This window comes from Periplaneta americana, chromosome 1 (genome assembly GCF_040183065.1).
Source record: "Periplaneta americana isolate PAMFEO1 chromosome 1, P.americana_PAMFEO1_priV1, whole genome shotgun sequence".
In the NCBI taxonomy this organism is placed as follows: domain Eukaryota; kingdom Metazoa; phylum Arthropoda; class Insecta; order Blattodea; family Blattidae; genus Periplaneta; species Periplaneta americana.
The window spans coordinates 99,166,085-99,186,826 of NC_091117.1; the positions used below are offsets into that span (position 1 = coordinate 99,166,085).

Sequence of the window (20,742 nt, forward strand, 5' to 3'; positions counted from 1 at the left end):
CACTCCCAAAACCAGAATACCATTCCCAGTATTTTTCCACAAGATTACAAGAAAAAGGCCGCCTCATCTCAACTAATTTCGGAAAGGTACGAAATAGACGCAAAAAGAAGAAGAAAAGGTGAAAATTTAAGTGTTATGGAAGGTGAATGTTCAACAAGTGTTATTTCGAAAAATGAAGTAGCCATACAGGCAGAAGTAAATGGAACCATTCTAAATGATTTTTCTTTCACAATTGAATTGTGTGAATTATCTACTCAAGCGTCTATTCCATTACATGCCGAACTGAAGTGACATGAGAAATGTTATGACAAGAGTTCAGTCATAGATGATATGTTTAATTGAAACGCACGGTTTCCAAGATTATTCTTCAATGGGAGATGAGACAGAACTACAAGTCTTACCGGGAGAGATATTTCTGCTTTTCAATGTATTGTTAAAATTGCTGCCAATTGAGACACAATCATATAGTTAGATTAGTAAAGAAAATCGTCTACTTATATTTTTAATTAAAATGAGAACTGGATTGTCGTATTCTGCTATGACGGTGATGTTCGAAATTCATTGTACAAATTATATAATGTATTTTTACCACACTTTAATGTTGTTGAGATCCACAATGCTTAATTTTGTGTTTTGGCCTAGCAGAGAAAATATTCAGGAAACAAAGCCTGCAATATTCAAAAGAAAGTACCCAAAATGCAGAGTGACAATTGATTGTATGAAGTTAAAATGGAACAGCCACACAACGTGCGTCAAATGGTGGCGTTCAAATCTAAATGCTACGGTGAAAGATCGAGTGACACATTGTGGATTGCGGATTATTGACTATTAGAAGGTAGTGAAGTCAGGTTTTCCCGGAATAAAAACAAACCTCTCCGATAAAGGAGCCATTGTTGTTACACCACCGTATCTGCATGATGGAAAATTAACAGCTGAAGAAGTCGAAACTACTTTCAGCGTTGCCAGTGTTCGAATTCATATTGAAAGGTGCATTCAGCGAATTAAAATATGTTAACATTTTACACAAACTATCAATTAAACTGCTTTCGTATGTTGATCTTGTTGTTGTTTAGTCAACTGTCCGAAGACAAGTCTGAACCTCACAAGTGATACCAAAAAGGCACCACTTATGAGGCAACGAGGCCAGAAGATCATGGGGTAGGTTGGTCAGTTCCTTTTCCCCTCCAATGCATATAATATTACACTAGTCAGACTTCATATGCATACAAACAATTGTTCTTCCTCTGACACATCGTCAAGTGAGATGTACTGCCTGATAATAGATGTATATATCAGCCAGAACCTCAGTCAGAAATAGTATGTTGATGATATTGTTCATATGTGTTGTGTTTTATCGAATTTGCAGTCGCCCATTAGCCTATTCAGGAAGTGTAATTAAGACTACTTTTAGAATTAAATCACATTAAAATACGCAATTTATAGAGACATTATACACATATAAATATTACACACGCCATGACATCAAATATAAGTATATCAGTGTTTTCGTAATATGACTGTTCTCGCTCATTCAATGGTCTGAAATCTGATTTAAATGCCAAACAACTACACTGGTCACTGGTAGTTTAGAAACTCTGTAGTTACATTTTTACACTCCTCTAGCGTCTAGCAGTACTGAACAATCCACTGCGTCTATTAAATAATTAAATACATATTTACAATCACGTTACCTTCAGTTCTGTTTTCTGCTATGTAAAGGACATGGAATATTAATTAATTCGTATAATTTGAAAAGAGAAGCTGGCACGATGAATCTTAGTTCCTTTTACGGGAATAGATACTAATTCTCCTTCCCACTGGAACTGTCTTCCAAGCAGTGTGTTAATTATTAACGTAATAAAGAAGCGCAGCTACATGTTTACGTGAGTTTCCAAGTCCTGCCGAGCAAGGGCAAGTGCTATTAATAATATTTCTTTCACCATCAATGTACAGTATAAAAAAGGTCGATTAGAGAAAAAATCACGGATAAGAAAGTGATAATAATAATAATAATAATAATAATAATAATAATAATAATAATAAATAATTTAGTATTGCGGTATAGACCTTGGGAGACATGAACTTACCTCAAGAGATACTTGGTAAGTGGATGAGTAACAGACGTTTGCCGGACCACTTCTGCTTTTAATAAAGAAAATTCACTCCTCTTCATTTCTTTCACATTATTCCCATGTGCATTAATAAAAAGATTTTTTCCTTTTATTAGTTCGGGGCAGAAGAAGATAATCAAATAATAGACGACATTAAGATATATGGATCATAAGAGGAGTAACGGTCAGCGCGTCTGGCCGCGAAACCAGGTGGCCCGGGTTCGAATCCCGGTCGGAGAAAGTTATCTGGTTGAGGTTTTTTCCGGGGTTTTCCCTCAACCCAATACGAGCAAATGCTGGGTAACTTTCGGTGCTGGACCCCGGACTCATTTCACCGGCATTATCACCATATCATTCGGACGCTAAATAACCTAGATGTTGATACAGCGTCGTAAAATAACCCAATAAAATAAAATAAAAAAAGACTAAGAGGAAGGCAGAAAATATGAAAGACTGGAGAATGCTGGGTTTGCAATGAAAGTCCTGCCCTTGGGCAGAACACTATGAATGAATGAACCCATTCTTACTAATATTGCAACTTTTTATTGGCAGAAAGCCGCATGTAATTTCTGTATCACATAGACTGTGTTATGTGTGTATGTGTGTGTGTGTTTTATGTGTATGTATATATGCATGCATGCATGTATGTATGTACCTATGTATGTATATATGTATGTGCGTATTAGAGTCCTGCAAAACCGGTTGAAAACCGAAGGAACTTACATAGCGCTACTGAACGCCTGGCTTTATAGGCAGTATGCGAAGTACATCTGCTTGCGTACTGCCTCAGTATTCGGTTTAACGAGTATTCGAGTTGAATCGATCTCTCTGTGGGTGGACGGCTCTGGCGTATAAAATGAAGATCACAGTGAACCATCCAGATATTATAGCTGCGGATCATCAAGAGGAACAAACAGCATGCAGCGTGAAACTACAGACGTTGTAAAGCGTAAATTGCAGAAAAAAACTTTCGGTATCCACAAATTACCAAGGTTTTAATTTTTCCTTACACTAGAAAACTGAATTATAATATTACAATAATGACACACTTAAAAACAGTAAACTCGATGAATAGTAAAACTATCACAAAAATAACTTTATATCTCCTGAAACCTACTACAACCAATGCTTTTAGTACGTTTACTATGACTAGAGTCATAAACGTAATATAGGTTTTCCATTCATTTAAGTGAACCTTATCGCCCCGTACAATCTGCAGGGTTATTTCACTTCTACTCTGTATATGAGTAGCTACTGTTTTGGAGGAATGCATTTAGAGTTAATAATTATTTAATTTTATGTTTTGTGATTAATTGTAATTCTATTTTGGATTTATTTACTTATTATATCTCACATTATACATTATGCTTATTTCATTTTCTACATACTAAATTGGTGGAAATATTACCAAATAACTCTAGCCTCTCTAGCAACACTTGTGAAACGAATATTGGCCATTCCATGAATAAGTGTTTCCACCGAGCGTAACTTTAGACTAGTAAAACAGATTTATTAATACATAAACACAAGAAGTCAACTCTGATCATGTAGTCTATGATAATAGGCCCTAATAATAGCCTAATTGTGAACATCAAATAGTTGATATTAGCACGTGTGTAATAAAATAGTTCTTTGAATGACATTTGTTTTCTCTGAAGTAGATCTTTTCTATACAGAATGATTTGTTTCTAAAACTTGCTATTCTTTTGTTATTCGTAGTTTAGAGATGTGTAAATTATACTTATTTTGTACATAACAACAACCATTGGGAGCCAAAGTAATCGTATTGTTGAAAATAACATTACTGTTTATCTTTTTAAATTGATTTCTTAATAAATAATATTGTAACTCCTTAGAATAATTAAAAAGCATCGAACTATTGTTTTAGAAGTAGGCCTATACATTATTTTTAGTTTAAAGTACAAACGTCATAATGGACTGTATGTACTTATTTCCTATTTTGTTTTATAATGAATTGTAATTATATTTTTGAATATGTTTACATTATGATATTTCACATTATACATTACGTCTATTTCCTTCGATGTCACTGTGTCCATTGTTCATTTATTTGTTACTAGTCAAATTACTGCAAGTTCGAAATACAAAAATAAATGTATTAAAGTGTCAAATTATTTGTATTCCTATTTGAAGCAAACATATTTTTGTAATTAAACAAAACAAATATCCTTCAATATTACTACTCTGTTTGTATAGCCTACTGAGAAAATGTTAAAGAGTTATTGTGTGATGAAATGTACCTGGTGTTATTTGGAGATCGTATTTTCTTCCTCCTTACCATTTCTTTCTGTGTGAGATTCGTGTTCTAAATAATTCGTGATCTTACATCAACTTATGTAATATCGTTCATTGGATTATATAAATCGAACAAGATTCAGTCAATATGTGACGAGAAAGAGTTACGACGTAATCAAATGATGAAGTTATGACGTATACTGTTTAACACTGGTATAGAAAAACGCCAGCTATATAGCGTTTATTGGTAAGAAAAATGTACATGGCTTGTGCACGTCTTGTTCTGTGAAAAACTATAACATTGTTTAACATATCTATAAGCAACTTTCATTAGTAAAACTCTAAAAGTTTAAAATATAAACGATATTTATAAAGTTACTGCAAGTTCAGAATAATAAAGAAAATATATGTGTTATAGTGTCGAATGAACTGTAAGAATACTTGCAAACACTTTTTTTTTCAATAAAACAACGTAAATTTCCTTGTTACTCCGGTTGTGTACTCGAAAAACGTTAGTTTCATGTAAATCCGTCTGATGTTCTGTCTATTCTGCAATACAGCAGTGTAGAAATCGAAGGAATGGTGCAGCGCGTCGTGAAGGAGGCTCTGCAAGACGCGGCCTGGCTGGAGGTGGTCACAAGCATTATACGGGATTCCGTTGTGGCCGAGCTGAAAGCGACCATCGAGAGAAATAGTGACGTGATTACTGAGTTGAAGAAAACCTTACTCGAGAAAGACAAAAAGATTAGTGAACTAGAAAGTAAGATTGACAATCTCGAGCAATACCAGCGTAGACAGTGTGTTAGAATATTCGGTATTGTGGAAGAAGAAAACGAAGACACCGACAAAATAGCAATAGATGTGGCGCAGAAAATAGGTGTCGAACTAAATGTGTCGGACATTGACAGAAGCCATCGTGTTGGTAGGCGAGATGGTGATAAACCTCGTCCTATTATCGTCAAATTTGTGAGTTATCGCAAGAGGTGGGAAATTTTCAGCAACAAACGAAAATTGAAGGGGTCTAAAATTACGGTTCGCGAGGATCTAACAAAGGTGCGACACGCGATACTACGGGAAGCCATAACAAGATTTGGACTTAATAGTGTATGGACAAGCGACGGCGTGATCACAGTAAACCACCAAGGCACAAAAAGAAGAATAGTGCGCATGGAGGATCTGCAGAACAAGTAGAAGTCGGGCGATATGACACTCAAGGTCTAGTTCTGTTTTTAGTTTTACTTTATCTCTATTTTCTCTATATTCTTTAGATAATCATTACTATTAGTGCACTCAATATTTTTCAAAGTTTTGTATATATCACCCCTAGCTTTTATTTAGCTAATATAGTGATAGAATTAATATTGTAAGTCAATATCTATTATAAATTTAAGTTACAATTTATAGCATTTTTACTGTTTAATATTCTGTGTTGGCAACATTGACTTAGGAATTTGCCAGAAATCTTGTCCGACTGCTCCTGACCTCGACAATAGCCATGACAACAACCCCTTCACAATATATCCTCAAGCACTAACTGCCATAGACCCTTCTACCGACAACCATCCCTCTCCCCCGCCACCGTCTACCTCCGACTTGTTAAAGCTGTCATTCTCATCCTATCCCATTACGCTTAAAGTCGCTCATGTGAATGCACAGAGCTTGTTGTCTCACTACAGTGAATTTCTTTCCATCTTCTCACCGCTTGACCTTCATTGCATACTTGTGTCCGAGTCCTGGCTTCAACCAACACTCCCCTCTTCACTTGTCCATTTGGATGGATATACGCTACTTGGAAATGACAGAACAGGAAAGCGGGAAGGTGCCGTAGCAGCTTAGGGTAATTCCGGGGGAGATAGCCATGCGGGTGAGACGACCAACCGCTCTTATTTTTATTCTAATCATCTGTTTCGAATTAAAATCGGTTTGCCGCCAGATGTTAATTAAACGAAGTGATTGTTGCACCTGCGAAAACGTAAGGTTATTATTTCCGCGTTTTGTAGCCGTTCGTTAGTCTGTGAGCAAGCAATAATTTTTCACCTTCTGAAATAACAATAGAGAAATACTGCATTTTGTGAGGAAATTTGCTGGAAACATTATTAAAGAGGTAAGGCATCTTTAAACATTCTATCTTAACTGTATTTCTTCTCTTCACTGTTGCCAGTTTTTATTACGCGGTATGGCCATCTCTCCCGTAAAAAAGGAGAGATGGCCAGCATTTTTCCGGGATAGATGGCCTACAATTGAGGAATATTATTATGTTAAAAGTATCGTTATTTCTAGATTCCGATAAAATATAAAGCAAAGCCCGGCAGCAACCGCGTCTTTGGAATGAAGATGACTTACACCGTGCTTTTGAAGTCATTAAATATGGCACTTCTGTACGTCAAGCCTTCATTACATTTCATATTCCAATAAAAGCCCTGGAAAGTAGAGTTAAAACAGACAATTCTACAAAGGGTGCAATGGGACCAAGTGACACATAGGCAATGACAATGGATGTAGGTTTGTTCGCCATATTAAATATGCAGGAACATGGATTTTCCCTTACAGGGACCGATGTCTATAGTCTCGCTTACATTTTTGCTGAAGAACTTGTCAATATTCTCTGACTGGCTGACAAGCAAGCATTCTGATGGGAGCAGATAAAAAAAGTTATATTTTTTCACCATGTTAATAACGTCAAAAGAAGTGCTTATACAAATTTTGGCCACTTGACCGCAATTACGAGGACCGTAAAAAAAAGTTCGCCAGGGGTCGTTAACAGAAAGAAAACAATTTAATTCATAAAATTTATTGGCACAGACACAGCAATTGTTGAGCTATTTTTTTTCAACACATTCCACACCGGAATGAGACATTGTCATATCATGGGATCGGTAGAGAGGTGCAGGCGGCTGTCCAACGCTGGTTTCTATCCCAGGAAGCTGACTTCTACGACACAATGGTACAAAAATTGATCCCATGGTATGACAAATGTCTCAATTCCAGTGGGAGATACGTTGACAATTAGCGCAACAATTGCTGTATCTGTTTCAATAAATATTTCCATGTAATTGTGTTTTTTTCTGTAAACGGCCCCAGGGAAAATCACTTTCTGGATGGCCTGGTAATTACGGTCGAGTGGCCAAAATTTGTATAAGCACTTCTTTTGACATTATTAATATTTATTTATTTATTTATTTATTTATTTATTTATTTATTTATTTATTCTGGTGTAGTTAAGGCCATCAGGCCTTCTCTTCCACAACACCAGGATATGGCGGAAGAAAAAAAATAACTTTTTTATCTGCTCCCATCAGAATGTTTGCTTGTGAGACAACACTTCCTATCCCGGAAACCAACTGGAAAAGATACTGTTACTTTGACCTTTCAGGATTTTGTTTCATTAACATGTTCATAAGGTCCCGCGTCGTGGCCTAAGACATCCTACCTAGGACTCGCGTTACGGAATTCGCGCTGGTTCGAGTCCTCATGGGGGAAGAAATTATCTCATGAAATTTGAGCCAGTGTATGGGGACCGGTGCCCAGCATCGTGATGCACTTGGATAACTACGATAGGTAGCGAAATCCGGTTAAGAAAGCCTGCTGTAACGGCTGGGGGGATCATCGGGCTAATCAGACGATACCGCCATTTGGTTGGATGATCGTCCACCTCTGCTTCGACATGTGGACGTGAGGCCAGCAGCCGGCTGGTCGATCATGGTCCTTCATGGGCTGTTGTGCCTCGGATTATTATTATAATGTGTTCATAAGCGTTTCAATTTATTTCTGTGTTGTTTTAAGGAAAATTCACTAAAAGAGGAAAAAAACAAAAAATAAAGTTGTTGAAAAATTTCAAACAATCATAATCATGCACTTAGACACTATATTTATGTGTCCAGTGCATATAACCTAATTGTTTTACAAAAAATTGTTATGAATTTACTTAAAAATAATGGTGGCCATCTATCCCTATATCCTATGGCCGTCTCACCCATATATGTTGGGTGAGATGGCCAGTGGCCTATTATATTTCAAACGTATTTTTTTATTACATCAGTGAATTCTATGCGCCCTGAGGCACTGTAGTGGAGAAATATAACCTAGAAGGAACGTATTTGATTTGTTTCGTATTTCTTTTCCAATCGGTTACCCTGTTCTAAGTGATTAAAAAAACTATGGCCATCTAACCCGGAATTACGACCTTCATTGCATACTTGTGTCCGAGTCCTGGCTTCAACCAACACTCCCCTCTTCACTTGTCCATTTGGATGGATATACACTACTTAGAAATGACAGAACAGGAAAGCGGGGAGGTGGCGTAGCAGCTTATATTAGAAGTGATCTCCAACCTAAAATCATTCTACACTCTCCCTCCCAGTATTCAGCCCGTCCAGAATTTCTCTTTGTCGAAATTTCCTCCAACTTTAAAAAATGTCTCATCTGCATTACATACCAACCACCGAAAATTGGCCATCTCGTTGATCTTGAAAATGCACTGTTGGATTTAATTCCCCACCATGAACATGTTATTGTTGCCGGTGATTTCAACACTAACCTTCTCTCTACTAATTCAGCAGATGCAAATAAGCTTAAATCAATGTTTAATTCCTGTAACATGACAATACTACCCCTCCTACCAACACATAACACTGCTTCTACTGAGACGCTACTTGACCTAATTGTGACCACTCACCCCCAGAGAATCCTAAGACACGGACAACTACCAGTGCCCGGTATCTCAGCTCATGACTTAATTTACGTAGAATACTCGCTTCAGTGACCTAAACGGATATCCAAGATAATATCTTACAGGAACATGAATAACATTGACGAAACTAAACTTACAGCTGACGCTTTAGAAATGCCTTGGAATTATATTTGGAACTTACATACTGTTGACGAGAAAGTGGAAGCTTTCAATGATATGATACTACAACTATACGACAAACACGCACCCGTAAAGACTAGACGAGTATCCAGACCTCCCGCCCCGTGGATGACCGACACAACAAGGGAACTAATGGCGAGAAGGGATGCGGCTTTTCGTACTTACAAGCGTCATAAAACCGCTAATAACTGGCAGTATTACAAAAGCCTGCGAAACAGAACGACGCAAATAATACGTAATGCCAAAATCCAGCATAGCCACAGACTTATCGAACCTGACACCACAGCAAAGAACTTATGGAAAAACTTACGAACAATGGGCCTAGGTAAACAAAAACCACAGACTGAGACTATTAACATTTCACTCGACGAACTAAATGACCACTCTACTTCGTCACTACCCATTTGTCCTGACAGAGTCACAAAACAACAAGTTATAGACGAACTCACATCCCGACCTCCGCCTATACGTGAGAAATTTTTTCTGTGTGACGTATCTCCTACAGACATAATTAAATCTTTAAAACGTATCAAAACAAAAGCACAAGGCACCAACGGTATTACCACAACAATGCTTAGTAAAATAATCGACATTATTCTTCCAACTCTTACACATATCTTCAACGCTTCTCTTATCACATCCTCCTACCCTGTGCAATGGAAATATGCTCTTGTTCGACCCCTCCCTAAAGTCACTCAGCCTACCGCTCCTAGCGACTACAGACCAATAAGTATTCTTCAGACATTATCTAAAGTACTAGAACGTATAGTCCACAGACAACTCACCGACTATCTGGACTCGTATAATCTCCTTGACCCACTCCAGTCCGGCTTCAGACCAAATCATAGCACCTCTACTGTCCTACTTAAGATCACTGAAGATGCTCGTGAAGCTATGGACAGACGCGAAGTGACCGTACTATCACTACTGGACTTTTCTCGAGCATTTGAAACTATCGACATTGATATTCTTATTGCAAAGCTGAAAATGTTGCAATTGTCAGACACGGCAATCATGTGGATGGAGTCTTACCTTCGCGATCGCCATCAATGTGTGTCTCACAATAATCGGTTTTCTTCATGGCGAGACGTGAAGGCAGGAATCCCTCAAGGATCTGTACTAGGGCCTCTATTTTTCGCTATTTACATTAACGACATCTCTACTGCCCTTAAACATTGTCAGCATCATCTCTATGCAGATGATCTTCAGATATATATACATTCACGACGAAACTCACTTAATGATAGCCTATCAAAATTAAATCATGATCTTACGTTAATCAGCAGCTGGGCTAGAAAATGCGGACTGAACCTTAATCCCGGGAAAACGCAAGTAATTCTACTAGGATATCAAAGATTACTATCTTCCATCAACATTAATACACTTTTGCCAGTGACTTTAAATAATACTATAATACCATTCAGTACTACGGTTAAAAACTTAGGTTTCCATTTCGACTCGAATCTCAGCTGGAATGCACAGGTAAAATATGTCTGTAAGAAAACTTTCTCAATCTTGCATTCTCTGAAAAGACTGAAAAATTTCTTTCCTTCTAAACTGAAACAGATCTTGATACAGACCCTGGTGATGCCTTACTTTGACTATTGCGACGTTTTGTATAGTGATCTTAGTGTTGAATTGTCATTGAGGCTTCAGCGTGTTCATAAAGCTTGTGTTCGTTTCATTTTTAACAGCCGTCGCTATGATCATGTCTCCGAGTATTTCTTTCAATTATCTTGGCTTCGTTTACGGGAGAGACGTTCAGTTCATTCACTCTGTTTGCTGTATCAGATTTTAAATAATTCCACATCTATTTACCTAGTTCCTCGCTTCACACTTTTAGCATCCCACCACAACCGTGATACACGTCCACAGCATAACCATGTTCTATCAATTCCACTCCATCAAACATCTCTCTACTCTGCTTCCTTCACAATACACACAGCTCGTTCCTGGAATTCCTTGTCACAGGAAATCAGGAGCAGTCGGAGTCTAAAATCTTTTAAGTACACTCTACTTAGAAATGTCTTTAATGAACAGAACTAGACTCTTGCGGAAGTTTCTAAATAGTCTTAAATGACCAAGTTGTTATTTTTTTCTCCTCTCTCTCTTCTTCTTTTTTTTCTCTTTTCTTTTTTTTTATTATCTTCATATATTACTTAATCATTTGTGTTCGTATGCCATTTAGTAGGACTTTGCTAATCAATATTTTATGTCTTGTCACCCATGTGTATTCTCCAATTAGTATATTAACTGAATAATATATCTCAAGTAAATTAATCGTCCAATTTGTCTCGGGCATTTTAGATCTTATAAATTGTGTGTTTGTGTGTGTGTATTCCCCTTATGTTATGTAACTGGTTTTGATTATGTGTAATTTTCTACTTTATTTTATATATTATGTAACTGATCTTGACCATTTGTAATGTTATATTATGTAACTGATCTTGTCTATTGTAATTTCCTACTATATTTTATGTAATTTCTAAGTTATTTTCTTTTGTGTTGTTTTGTAATCAAATTTTGTATCTCATGTATTTGTATTATTGAAACCTGGTTGAGTGGAAGAGAAGGCCTCATGGCCTTAACTCTGTCAGGCAAAATAAACCTACTACTACTACTACATCAGGCGTAACCTCTCGACAATAGAGTTATTCGGCCCGATGCTCATCGTAGCCGGTTGAGCTCCAACTGGTCGAATCTAAACCGGTTATGTGCGCAGTTTTGCAGGTCTCTAGTGTGTGTGTATGTATGTATGTATGTATGTATGTATGTATGTATGTATGTATGTATGTATGTATGTATGTATGTATGTAGCCTATGTGTGTGCGTGTCTGTGTGTATATATTAGCACTGCAATTGGGTATAATTTACTCCCATTGGCAGCGATATATACAATAACATTACAATAATTGAAAAAGTAATAAATTGCAATAATTACAGCAATGAAATAACATAGATAAAATAAATGTAAAATTAATTCTAATTCTAAAGAAATGCAATAAACCTAGGACTATAAATAAAGACTATGATGTGTTGCAGTTATATGCATTGTGCTCCATTCTTTCCATTAAATGTTACACGAGTGCAGTCTGTTTCAACCCACAAAAAAAAAAGCATTCAGTACCAGTTTCGAGCTGTTACATAGCTCACTATGCTCGACATTAAATTTATAGACTTACGTGGAATGAAAGCCAAGCGATAAGTGAAAAGAAATTGCTTCCTGTCTCCTAAAATTCATCACGTCCTTGCCATGCAATGTCATTCTCATGACAACATTCAGCGATAATACAGGGGGAAAGAAGAGGAGCCATTTCATTGACGAATTCGGGCTCCATGTTATCCGTAACACCAATATTCAGACTGTAAATCACGAATTCATAATTTCTGTAACTCATTCAGGGAATGTGACCACAATTTTGGAATAATATAAATTGCTAAGAAGAACAGTGACTGGAAGGCGTTTGTTCCAGAACACACAGTGTATGTACTCTTACTAAAACAAAACATTTACATGTCCTGCTGAAAGTGGTGACCATTGCAATTAATTCATATTTAAAACCTTTGGATGAATGTCTAATACAGAAGATAAGTCATCTGGTTCTGAGTTTGTTCCACATGAACCGGATAGCAGTACCACAGATACTGAAGAATCCCATGTATTAGTAGGTCGACTGAACAGACATGACATGTATTTAATAAGTACTATGGAAGCTGCCATCACTAATCGTAAAGCTGATGTAAAATAACAGAAAGTAAGTTTGTTGTGATCCAAGAAATTCATAGAAATTCAAAGAAATAAAAATTATCTATATTGTACAAGAAACACAGTAAATTATAGTACAACAACCACAACATAAGTGGATAGAAGATTCGGAAAAGCCGAAGGAATTTTTTAAAGAAAAGATCAAAGGTTTAGAAGACGCACTGAAGTAAGTTTCAAAAGATCGACAGCTATTTTATAAATTCTTGAAGAATGTAAGGCGAAGAAATTTTATTGATAACAATGGTTTCGCAAATGTAAGTATTCGCTCTGAATATGAAAATATGAAGACGGACAGTAGATAGGCCTATATCTGCTGAGTGAATTTGATTCTGAATATGAAGATCTGATCGAGAAAGAAAGATTTGAAATATTCGTATTATTGTGTTGACTATATCCCTCTTTTAGCATATTTTCCTGTTTTGGATATGAATTACATGATTTATTCGGAAATCAGTCATTCATTGGTAGGCTATAATGTGTTAAATATTCCAACTGCTTTGGCGAATTTTATGATTTGTACTTCTGCAGCCTTCTTCATCAGATGTAATACTATTAGAAATCGTACTTACTAAATATTGTCATGAATTACAGTTGAACTTCGATATGTCAATGTTCATTGGGAAGTGCATAATGCTTGGAGTTAGAGAAAATTCGAGACATAGAAAATATGCCATAAGCCTAAATTATCAACTGCACAGATACACTGGCCAAGTGTAATGAACTGCTGATACGTCCTAACTACTGCATAACTAAGAGATGAATTGAATACGTAAAAGTCCATTTTCGATCAATTTCGCATTAATAAATTTAATGTTTTCTTGCACATTTTCATTTTTACTTCAAATTGACTGGACTAATCTAAAACGTTAAGACAGTGACTTCTTATTACCAAACCCACAGTACTTTCATTGCAGATAGGCCTACTAGTACAGTAAAGCTTACTTAAGTGAAAGCAATGAACTTATGATCTGATGTAACCTATTTTCCAAAGTGGAACTTCAAGATTGTCTATAGACTACATCTCTGCTTTTCAGGCTGACGAGTTTATCTTTTTATTAAGGGGAGACTGCACTTCATATCTTACAATGTTGGATTCACTTCTCTCAGGAGTTATAAAATATACAAATGTAGATAAAATAGGGCATATGTAACTTACTGTACTTTTATGTATACAACTAGTTAAATAAATTTAAAATTCCACTGAGCGGTTGGCAAAAAAATCATTGAAACATTTTTTGCATTAAGAATTACAATTTATTTTTTATTTTTGCTGAAGATAGAAATAATCTTAATTTTTTAACCTATAGAGATAATTATTTCAATGAAAGACGGGAAGCAAGTCGTACACTTAGGAATAAAAAGAGAGATTATTTGAAGGAAAAACTGAATGAGGCAGGAACAAATAGTAAGAATAAAAACATTCGAGATTTATAGAAGGGTATAAAGGAATTTAAAAACGGATATCAGGCAAGGGTAAACGTGATTAAGGATGCGAATGGTGACTTGCTTGCAGACTCTCATTCAATCTTGAACAGATGGAAAAACTATTTTGGGCAACTACTAAATATACATAGGCTAAATAGAAATGATCGGGACGAAATTCAAATACAAACTGCTGAGCCATTTATACCGGAACCCACACTTTCTGAAGTCGAAATTGCAATACAAAATCCGAAAAAGTACAAGTCTCCAGGTATTGATCAAATTCCAGTAGAATTAATACAAGAGGGTGGAAGCGCATTATATAGCGAAATTTATAAACTTGTACTTGCAATTTGGGAAAAGGAAATTGTACCAGAACAATGGAAGGAGTCCATAATCGTACCTATTTTTAAGAAGGGGGACAAGACTAACTGTAGTAACTTTCGAGGAATATCACTTTTGTTTTCATCGTATAAAATTTTGTCGAATATCCTTTTGAGAAGATTAACTCCATATGTAGATGAAATTATTGGGGATCATCAGTGTGGTTTTAGGCGTAATAGATCGACTATTGATCAGATTTTTTTGTATTCGACAGATATTGGAGAAAAAAATGGGAGTATAAGGGTACAGTACATTAGTTATTCATAGATTTCAAAAAGGCGTATGACTCGGTTAAGAGAGAAGTTTTATATAATATTCTTATTGAATTTGGTATTCCCAAGAAACTAGTTCGATTAATTAAAATGTGTCTTAGTGAAACTTACAGCAGAGTCCGTATAGGCCATTTTCTGATGCTTTTCCAATTCACTGCGGGCTGAAGCAGGGAGATGTATTGTCACCTCTACTTTTTAACTTTGCTCTAGAATATGCCATTAGGAAAGTTCAGGATAACACAGAGGGTTTGAAATTGAACGGGTTACATCAGCTTCTTGTCTATGCGGATGACGTGAATATGTTAGGAGAAAATCCACAAACGATTAGGGAAAACACGGAAATTCTACTTGAAGCAAGTAAAGCGATAGGATTGGAAGTAAATCCCGAAAAGACAAAGTATATGATTATGTCTCGTGACCAGAATATTGTACGAAATGGAAATATAAAAATTGGAGATTTATCCTTCGAAGGGGTGGAAAAATTCACATATCTTGGAGCAACAGTAACACATATAAATGACACTCAGGAGGAAATTAAACGCAGAATAAATATGGGAAATGCCTGTTATTATTCGGTTGAGATGCTTTTGTCATCTAGTCTGCTGTCAAAAAATGTGAAAGTTAGAACTTATAAAACAGTTATATTACCGGTTGTTCTATATGGTTGTGAAGCTTGGACTCTCACTTTGAGAGAGGAACAGAGATTAAGGATGTTTGAGAATAAGGTTCTTAGGAAAATATTTGGGGCTGAGAATGTCACAGGAGAATGGGGAAAGTTACACAACGCAGAACTGCACGCATTATATCCTTCACCTGACATAAGTAGGAACATTAAATCCAGACGCTTAAAATGGGCAGGGCATGTAGCACGTATGGGCGAATCCAGAAATGCATATAGAGTGTTAGTTAGAAGGCCGGCGGGAAAAAGACCTTTGGGGAGGCCGAGACGTAGATGGGAGGATAATATTAAAATGGATTTGAGGGAGGTGGGATATGATGGTAGAGACTGGATTAATCTTGCTCAGGATAGGGATCAATGGCGGGCTTATGTGAGGGCGGCAATGAACCTCCGGGTTCCTTAAAAGCCAATAAGTAAGTAAGTACTGTGTAAAATGCCATCACATTGATATTGTATATATTAGTTTCAGCCTTCTGGGTACAATACTTTCTGAGAAAAGTGCACTAATATCACAAAAATAAGTATAGAAAAATGGTGTCAAAGTTTCCATATCATGCAATGTTAAATTCCTCAATTTTGGGATCACTTTTCTCATAAGTGATAAAATATACAAATGTAGGAAAAATAGGGCATAAGTAACATCCTTTTATGTATAGAATCGGCTAAATAAATTTAAAATTCCACTGATTGGTTAGCAAAAAATTTTTCATTGATAACATTTTTTTCATAATTTCGAGGGAAAAATTGTTCTGGGGCCGGGCATCGAACCCGGGACCTTTGGTTAAACGTACTTGAGAGCTTGATTTGTAACATTTTTTTGCATTAAGAATTACTACAATATTCTTGCTGAAGAGAGACTTAAAAGCTGATAATTAGAAGAAATAAAATAATATTATCTGTTTACACATATTAAACTACCGAAAAACGATAAAAACAAAAATTTCATTTTTTTGTCAAAATTCGGTGCAAAGATTCCCCTTAACACAGACACACTTCAACTCTAAATTTCAAAGCAAACTTCTGTATGTGAGGATGCCTTGACATCCTTGCCTTCACTGCAATGGCGAATCCTACTGTGTATACTGCAGTTATTATACTCCTAATTAATTGTATTAAACAGCAGAAGTAGAATTCCTGGGGTGGAGGGGAAGCATTACATTCTGTCCCCAGCTTGCAGAATAGGAGCAATAATATTGTTCAATTCTTCAGGACGTTTGTATTGAAAGGAAAGCAGTAGGCTTACTTATAACGCACATCCCTTTCACCTCAACTTCACGTTAAAGATGAATGTTTTAGGATGGGAGTAAAATATCCATCGAGATGTCGAAAAATTCGAGTAACAGGACTTCGAGTTATGGAATAAATTTTACACACGAATTAGTGTGTTGCGGGAATAGTATATAGGCCTGTTACGATACACGGTTGGGAAATGCTTTTACAAAATCGAGGAAAAGTTTGAAAAAAACTTTTGTAAGTCCTTGGACAAAAAAATATGTCGTTTACTTATACACCGTGTCCGAAATGAAACCTACCGATAAAGAAATGAACTAACTAGACATCCATAAAAGTTACATACGGCCAGCTTGCATTAAAATGTAGAGTAACTCAAGTTTTTACATCGTAAAATTGGCGAACCTGTTATTCCTATTGTTGTGTATACACAGATCGTTTTCCAAAATGGCTTCATTTACAACGCAACAAAAAGTGCAGTGCTGTTATTGGTTAGCAGAGTTTAAGTTTCTGGTTACAGTTGAGCGGAGATTTCGTGAAAAATACGACCGTGCAGCTCCTGATAGGTACACCATTGTTCAGTGGCACAAACATTTGCTAGAAAATGGAGATTTTCTGCGACATGGTTGCGGCGGTGTGAAGAGGACGTCGGATGAAAACGTCGAAGCCGTTCGTGAAGCAATCACACGAAGTCAACGGAAGTTAAATGTTTGGTGTGGAGTAACCAGTTCAGAAGTGATCGGACCTTTTTTCTTCACAGAGAACACAGTGAATGGTGAGGTATATCTCGATTTGCTTGAAAACTTTGCGCTATCCCAGATTCCAGAGATGTTTACCTTCCAGCAAGACGGAGCTCCCCCTCATTATTGGGGACCAGTCGTTGAAACTTTACACAATCATTTCCCGGGACGGTGGATTGGTCGTGATGGTCCTATTGTATGGCCCCCCCACGATCCCCTGATCTTACACCATTGGACTTTTTCTTTGGGGATTCGTAAAAGACCGTGTCTACAACACCGGAGTGGATAATCTTCAAGTGTTACGTCAAAGGATTATCGACACAGTAAGATCTGTAACTCCGCAGATGTTACACAATGCCTGGAGAGAGATTGAATACAGGTTAGATGTGTCGTGCTACTAGAGGGGGACATATTGAGATTTATTGATGATATAAACTTGTTGTGTTGATTAATATTTTGTCCTAATTTGTTTTGTGTGTCATAATTAAGGAATAAATTATTTAGTACCTTTATCGGTTGGTTTCATTTCGGACAACCTGTATTTATATTTATTTAATTGGCATCAACTTATCTTCAGCTTGTTTGACATTAATAGCAACTCCAGAAGGAATTTCGGTTTTAATAGATCCCGACATTATTTTCAACATAACAGAACATTGTTTATTAAATTCAGAGACTGGTAACTTAACAACAAAGACATAATAGTATCATGCAGGAACGCCTTCAACGAATAATTTTTATTTTACGTATTCTTTTTTTATTGTATAAGTGCCTAGATACCAAAACAAAAAACGCTAAACAAGAAATATGAACAGAAAGCTAATTTCTAACTTAAAACTCTTTTCAAAAAGTTTTAATTTATTCAATTACGGCACCCTCGGGCCAGAGATCCTCGGCAGTAATCCCATAGCACTCGCTATACACATCTTCATTTCGCCCTTGATACATTATTACTATTGAATTGAAAATTTAGAACAATATCATTCCTAAACCCTAGCAAATCTGCACTGTAATGGTAACTAATCAACACAAGTACAGCTGTAATGGGTCTATTTCAGTCGTGGCTAACGAGAAAGACAGGCTACGGCGGACGTCACATTCTTAATCGTAACATGGCCAACATTACAATTATATAAATGCACGTTTAACATGAGTTTAATATAGCACTTCTTTTGTTTTTAGAACTTTGGACATTTATTTATATTAGGCGATTGTCGCGATGGTCATGAGTAGACCAAGATGACAATGTGACTCCGATTCGCGTCGTAGTCTGTCTTCTCGTTAGCCACAATTTCAGTATAGTTTTATCACAGTCTAGTATATACAGTCACGAAGCTCAATACATAGGGAATATGCATCCATAGATAGTTGCTAATCACTAGGCTCGCTACTATCGCCTCATCACAGACAATGCGAAATACTACCGGCACAGTCTATTGTTCCTTGTACTCTCATCACCTCAAGCTTCGTGATTGTATATACTAGACTGTGATTTTATGTTATGAAGAATGGTTTCCCTTCCAACAGGTTTTTGTGTGGAAATTCTAACTTCCAAGGTCTAACAATAATAGTTGTAAATACAGCAAAAACACGATCGTGCAGAAAATAAAATTATCTCTGGATATTGGAAATGCGAGATACGGAAGTTCGACTGTATTCTCAAACATGTTGATACCTGTTGAGGTAGGCCTATAATCCTATGTTACTATGCTTCTCAAGTTTTCACAATACTTGTAAAACAGTGTTCAGTAATGGCTTAAATAATTTTCCTAAATGGGAAATCATTGCAAAGATGTTATACAAAACGCAGTTAATCCTAATTTTATACTGTTTTTCTTGTGTGAATATTGACATTTTAAGTTGAAACGTATCATAGACATTGTATAGGCCTATATTTCATACTGTTGGATAGTACGTACATTTTTTACAATAAGTTAATTTATTCAAAACTACTATCTGGTGGGTTGACTCGTCTTTGCATAACTCCGTCCAAATGGTGTAAGACTTATTGCTCGACGTACGAAGAGAGAACAGGTAGGACTGTGTGAGAAGCAAATAAAACAATGAACTCACGTGTGTTTTGTTGTATTCGGTGAGCTGCAGTGACGCTGGGTCCCTCGTGGTGATGCTTCCGAAGAGCACCGTCAGTAGCAGTACACACTTTTCCATTGTAACCTGTTATTGGAAATACCACGCAACTCCTAGCCCGTCGCTTTTATACCATAGCGCTACTATCGCGAAGATCTTCATATGACGTGGAGTCACAATTTGAATATGAATAATGTAAGGTTCCGGTCGCGAAGGCAGTCCAACGTGAACATAGTAGCTTGTGAACAGTTACATAAACTACAAAACGTGAACATTCTTAATGAGGGACGTTTACTTAGTGTTTGAATTGATAAAGATGTAGGAGGGGGAGGTGAAATTTCTCGTTGACATAATATTACTTTTTTTATTTGTTTTCTTAAGTATTTGTATCAGTTAACATTCTATTTTAAACTTTACCATTATAAAGTTATGTATTATTATTATTATTATTATTATTATTATTATTATTATTATTATCATTATTATTATTATTGTTATTATTATAGGAGGAAATAAAATACCCTATAAATAATAACTGAACAAGATTTGTGTTTAATCTGTAGCCGTATACGAGCTTCTTGTACATACACAGAGACTCCAACAGTATTCTGGCACTTAACAAATCAATGCAATATGGACAAATTGATCAGACCTCTATTCTAGTCACGAAATAGCAACTCTAATAATAAAACAAAATGGCCTCGCTTCCACTGAAAACATAAAACAGGTGAATACATCTATGAAATAACGCTGAAAATATACAAACAAGTGGAAAGTTTTATAATGTTCAAACAATTATTATTATTATTATTATTATTATTATTATTATTATTATTATTATTATTATTATTATTATTATCATCATCATCATCATCATCATCATCATTGTTATTGGTGGTGTTGTTAAGGTCTATTTTAATTATT

The 20,742-nt window shown here is 36.2% G+C and overlaps 1 protein-coding gene across 3 annotated transcripts in view; it reads right to left on the reverse strand.

The window, feature by feature from the left end:
* Positions 1–19,937, reverse strand: part of LOC138698640 (catalase-like) — a 153,564-nt gene extending 133,627 nt beyond the window's left edge. For all 3 annotated transcript variants that reach the window (XM_069824776.1, XM_069824767.1, XM_069824785.1), the window contains exon 1: positions 19,804–19,937. In XM_069824776.1, the coding sequence (XP_069680877.1) occupies positions 19,804–19,899 (96 nt within the window). In that variant the 5' untranslated portion in view covers positions 19,900–19,937. The remainder of the gene's footprint in view (positions 1–19,803) is intronic.
* Positions 19,938–20,742: the final 805 nt, after the last annotated feature.